This window comes from Protopterus annectens, chromosome 9.part0, assembly GCF_019279795.1.
Source record: "Protopterus annectens isolate FY-2018-M chromosome 9.part0, PAN1.0, whole genome shotgun sequence".
Taxonomy (NCBI): Eukaryota; Metazoa; Chordata; order Ceratodontiformes; family Protopteridae; genus Protopterus; species Protopterus annectens.
The window spans coordinates 478,734,488-478,740,487 of NC_056743.1; the positions used below are offsets into that span (position 1 = coordinate 478,734,488).

Sequence of the window (6,000 nt, forward strand, 5' to 3'; positions counted from 1 at the left end):
AACCTAAACATAAAACTACTGTTCAATCTCAACCTTACTACAGGATATGTACCCAAAGAGTGGCATACAGCAACCGTCGTCCCTCTCCACAAAGGTGGTGCCTCAACGGATCCTGGAAACGTATCGCCCCATAAGCCTGACTAGCTTGGTCTGCAAAGCTATGGAAAGGATCATCATGAACCTCATAAATAAAGATATTGGGGACCTACAGACACTGGATCCTACCCAGTTCGGCTTTAAGGGCAGATCCTGCCTCTTAAACCTGGTCGATTTCTTTGAAACAGTCACCAAGGCCATTGACGAGGGGAAGGTGGTCCACACAGCCTACCTGGACCTCGCAAAAGCCTTCGATACAATACCCCACTCGGGCATTATAGATAAGCTCACCAGCTTAAATATAAACCCCTATGTCACTAGATGGGTTGCAAACTGGCTCAAGGACAGAACCCACATGGTTAGAATTGCTGGAGCCATGTCAGACTCCAAACCAGTTACAAGTGGCATCCCACAAGGTTCAGTCCTGGGACCTCTCTTGTTTGGTATATATTTCTCGGAGGTACAGGCCAACATGGAAGGACTGTGGCTGACCAAGTTCGCAGATGACTGCAAAATGGGCACCATAATCGACTCTCCAGCCGACACAAGCATCCTCCAAAAGGGCCTCATAGAAAACAGACAACTGGTGCCAGAGCCATGGCCTCAAGCTAAACGCCAAAAAGTATATAGTCATCCCCTTTGGCAAAAACAAAGTGCCCACAAATTACCACATAGGTGGTAATCCATTAAGTACAGAAGAAGTAATTAGGGACCTGGAGACCCAAGTTGATAGCAATCTCTCATTTGACAACCATGTGGCCAAAGTGGTTAGAAAAACATTTTATATAGCCCACCTAATCATGAAGGGATTCTAATCTAGATCAGGGGAGGTCATCGTGCCTCTTTACTCATCCCTCATCAGGCCCATAATTGAGTACAATGCCCCTTTTGGGATGTACCTTACCAGACACCTGCAGCAACTGGAAAGACCCCAAAAGTACCTCACCAAGAGGATCAAAGGGCTCAAACAGATGCCATATGCTGCCCGGTTAAAGAAACTCCAGCTCTACTCAAGTGGCATACCGCCTGCTCAGAGGCGATCTGTGCCTGACGTATAAAGCCATGTCCAACCTGGAATTAATGGACATGCTGCACCTCAGAAAATCCAAATCCCATCGAGCTATGCGCTCGAGAGACTTGAACCTCAGCACTGAAATAAATAGAACATGCTGGAAGGACAGATTCATAACCCAGAGGCTCCCTTCACTCAGGAATAAAATCCCAGTCCAGGTTAGGCAGAGTCCCTCACTGACTCTCTTCAAGAGGAATCTTGATGAGTGGATGGGAGATCGTAGGTTTACCCTGGGTATCACTTCTGTGTCACTGTTAGACAGAGGCACAGTATACTAACCTCGAAAAAGGGCATAGCAAAATTAATTTAAAATGGGTGTCGAAAGCCAAACACACTCTGGCTAGGCTTATAAATGCCCTAGGGCAGATAGCCTAGTATGAACCTATAGGTCCTTCTGACACTTCTGTGAGTCTGGGAGGTGTTAGATCATGTGTCATTTAAATGTACAAAAATACAGTATTCTCTGCATAAGTCTAGAAATGCAGCCATATTAAAGCAGACTTTGCAGTTTGCATCCAGTTCCACTGAATGAAAAATAACTTTCAGTCAAGCATACTGACAAGAACAGAATGTGCTCTACATTTGAGTACAAACACATTCTGTTTGTATGTTATAAGGCTTGGGGCAAGGGTTATAGAGGCATGTAGAAACATATACAGGGTTTTGGTATTAGGAAATACTTCAGATACAGTTTGTTCATATGGACTAATAATCAGAGAGTAATGGCAGTGCCCTCCTCAGAAGGCATTGCAGACTCTGGTATGAGTGCAGAAGTCAGGTCAAATATCCAGCATTCCAGAATATTAATTGTACTATTCAGGAGGAAAGTAATATTAAGAATATGAATGCAGAGAACTGTTTCAGTTTATCAGCACGATTATTGGAAACACTATTCAGGTATTGTTGACCTTCACTGTACACAATAAAGCATTCTAAACCGAACTACAGTGTGTGCAGACTTTATTCTGAAATGTACAAGAACACTTGGCCCATAAAGGAGAGACTGGCACCTACCTGTTCAGCACAGTTCTGTGTAAGTAACAGCTAAAGACATTCATTCCAGCCCATTCCAGTATTAAACAGTCCTATCAGTTATTTCGGGAAGGTATCAAGGAATTGTTTAAAGGCATCCATGCTTGCGAATAACCAGTTCAGTTTAGTTTTTTTGCAGCATTTATGTTACATTTATTAACCAAGTTGGTGGGCGGGTCAGATACCTATTTCAGCCACAATCCTGGCCAGAGGCAAAGACATGTTTGTTTACAGAACTGTATTTCAAATTTATTTCATTTAATGATGTTGAGTTCAAGATGAAATGTAAGTGTTTTAAAGACTTGCTTATAAATATGGGTTATTCTACAAGTAGAGAAGAAGTTGCAGTGATTGGAACTGGACATGAGCAATCAGATGGGGAATGTTTGAGGAGAGGATTACAATCCATGCAAATGAGTATAAGTTCAGAGGTTAAGAAACCACTATGAGTTAGATTAATACATTTTTTCCTTTTGAATAAAGTAGAAGAAAGTTCTTAAGCTATTGTTTACCCTGAGACATTTATTTACAGAAATATTTACAAGTACTGTTTCACAGAAAGTATCTTTTGGGCCTAAAGAAGTATTGTAGGGAGAGAAATCAGGGATGTGCAGGAAGGACTCATTTATTGAGGGTTTAATACAAATGTGGTAGAAGTCAAGAAACTGTAATTGGTATATGTCAGTAGCAAAGCTAGGAGAGATGAGAAGAAAAAGAAGGGATTATGAAGAATGGGTAGCAAATAAAGGAAAAAAGTTTGACGGATGTGGAAGGGGGTATAATGTTAATGCAGGGATGTGGAAGGGGGTATATATGTTAATGCAGAGATAGTAGAAGAGGAGAATGAGTCAGCAAGGTGATCAGGGAGCGCATACCTGGCAAGCTGTAGGCTAGGGAGGTTTCAAATATGAGAAAGGATAGACTTCCAGATTGATGTAGTTATTTAATAGAGAAGGTGAGTACTGAGACAGTGTTTGTCAGTTGTGAGGCAGCAGAAGGAGGTGGGATACAGAAGCAGACTAGCTATATCTTGGTCACCTCTCTGAATTCCCTGTCCTGGGTCCCTGTTAAACTCTTTCTGAGGACTTTCTGACACATTCAGAAATGATGCCTGTATGACCTCCTTTACTCAAATCATAACATCTTTGGGTCCCCTAGAATGTTTTCTCAGTTTTTTTTTTTATTTCTGAAGTACAAGCTTACGTCATACTTCCATGTTCACAAGTAAGTGCTAGACTAGCTGTCCTTGTGGACTATTTTAAGCCTAGCCAATTTCCCTTTCAAAGGTCAGAATCAACTCTTTACCTTGTGTTTTGTGATGTAAACACTTTTAACAGTATCCCACCCCATTTTGTAGTTGATGCGCTGTCTTGTGCTCGGTAGTTTTGTTTTTATATTTGAGAAATGTTAGTCATTGTCAATTTCACCATTGTTTTTGCACTGTTAAGTATAGTTGTGGGCTTTAGAGCTTTCTACTTGCGTATCTTAATATAGCAGGAGTTATTTGGCATGAGCTACGTTGTTCTCAAAAAAAAAAAAAAAAAAAAAAAACTTTTAATCTGAATATGACCCAATCTCAAATGAAGCTAAAGTCATATTAAAAAGTAAAAAAAAAAAAAACAATATGTTTGGAAATTCATCTTAACTAAATGCCCTTTTCTTTTTAATTTACAGGTTATTGACGATGAGAAAGACGCAGAGTTATCCTGATTGATTTGCCTTGGCAACATGTTTGGAATGGGAATATATTCTTAGAGAATAATCATTTAGACATAATTTAAACTGCTGCGCACTTTACTTGACCCAAATGCTTCATTTTATATTTTTTCTTTCTTCAGTTATGTTTGGCACAGGTAGTTTATATTTTTATTTAAGGTTGCAAACATATTTAATGTCAACATCTATTCTGAAAGTCATTATTTTGCTTTGTGCTGCAGGCCACAGTATTAGAATATTAGAATGCATATCACTATATAAGCCAACATGGTGGGGGTATAAATAAGTAGCACATTTTAGTTTTGAATTTCTGTAGGTTAAAGAAATTAAAAAAAAAAAAAACTGAGGTGTTGAGTAAGAGCCAGCTTGTTTCAGAGTAGTCTGAAACTAGAACTAGTGAGAGCATCTCTCAGGGAAGAGACCTTGTGAAGAGATGTGTTTTTGCAGGGCAAACACTGGTATGAGGAGGTGGGGCTTCCACTTGCAGTGCATCATACGTTGGCTGTTATGTATAACCTGTGGATGAGTAATTTATATGTAACAACCAATGCATGATGCACTGCAAGTGCATCATGCGTTGGCTGTTATGTATAACCTGTGGATGAGTAATTTTTACAACTAGTAGTCTGTGACTCAACAGATGGCACCTCCCTCCGTTGATGCTGGAAGATCAGAAGACTGTGGGTTCTAGTCCCACACCAGATTCTGAAGATTCATTTTCTAACACTGCAGAGCAGTATGAGTAAGGATACTACATTCCTGAGAATGCTGTCTTCTGGATGAGATGCTAAGCTTAGGTCCTGTTTGCCTGAGCTGGTGGTAGCTTTGGTGAATGCAGAGACCTAAGGCACTTGTTGAATGAGTAGAGGAATTTCTACAATGTCCCCTAGCCTGTATGAAAACCACTTTTCTCCTCCAGTAAAGGTGCCATAAAATGAATTAAAACATGAATAAAATGAATATTATGCCATACATCAGTGTGTGCACAAGCAAATCCTCTATGATGTAGCTTCATATTGAAAAGTCATATTCCATTTTTGTTTTACAAGAAAGCTGTAGATGGTATTAACTGTGTTTGAGTAATTGGCGAGTCATATATCAGTACCCCACTGGAGAACGAACATTCACTGACAGGGTGTTAATGCACAGATATTGCCTGGTAAAAAGACAATTCCAGTTCATAGGAGCATACTTGAACCACTATGAAGTATGGATGGAAAAGAAAAACAAAATGACTGCCATTTTTATGCTCGCTAAATGTAGCTTTACTATATATTGAGTGTAAAAAAAAAAAAAAAAAGTAAATAAAGGGGGGTGGAGTCAAATGTGTGTGTTTGAGAGGGAGTCGGGTCCTAACTTTCAACTTCTTTATTCAGGAATTCTAGATAAAGCTTAAAGTGGTAGAACCACCTCCATAAAATCAAGGACAGTTTTCAATTTTGTCGTCCGGATAAGAAATTAAATTGAGGCCCCATCTGCCTGAGTTGGTGGTAGCTCAGTTGGATCCCTTGCACCTGTCCAAAAAGGCAGGGGAAATCTGCTGTAATCCTGGTCAAATTTTCCCTAGTAGTATAAATAGCACCTCGGGTCTCCCTTGAAGAGGTTACTATTAGATTGGGACTACACCCAATCAACAAAGGAAAATTAATTGAAATGTAGCCTTAATTTTCTAGCAACCTGCATCTGAATAATAAGAAATTTGAAACTGCAGTGCCTGGCTTTTTCATGACAGAACAAAATTAGGAACAGTTGACAGGCATGCAGGGTGGGATTCCATTGCCTTGCTCTGTGTGAATTATTTATTTGTTTGATCATAATGAGACATCCTAAAGGTACTTAGTCAAGAGACTAGCTGTAATTGTGTGTGTGTGTGTATATATATATATATGTATATATATATATATATATATATATATATATATATATATATATATATATATATATATGTGTGTGTGTGTGTGCTTGAGCACCTGTGATCTAAGAGTTCTTACAAAACCAATATTTTATGTGTAAAATTCTTCTTCCAACCACAGCTACTTTTGCTGCATTTGAAACTTCAGGTGGAGAAAGTATTTTACATCAAA

The 6,000-nt window shown here is 39.3% G+C and overlaps 1 protein-coding gene across 1 annotated transcript in view; it reads left to right on the forward strand.

Moving 5' to 3' along the window:
* Positions 1-4,888, forward strand: part of NFU1 (NFU1 iron-sulfur cluster scaffold) — a gene marked incomplete in the record, with an annotated part of 508,295 nt that extends 503,407 nt beyond the window's left edge. Inside the window, 1 exon segment of the mRNA XM_044083026.1 lies at positions 3,875-4,888. Within this exon segment, the coding sequence (XP_043938961.1) occupies positions 3,875-3,910 (36 nt within the window).
* Between the last annotated feature and the right edge of the window lie 1,112 nt (positions 4,889-6,000).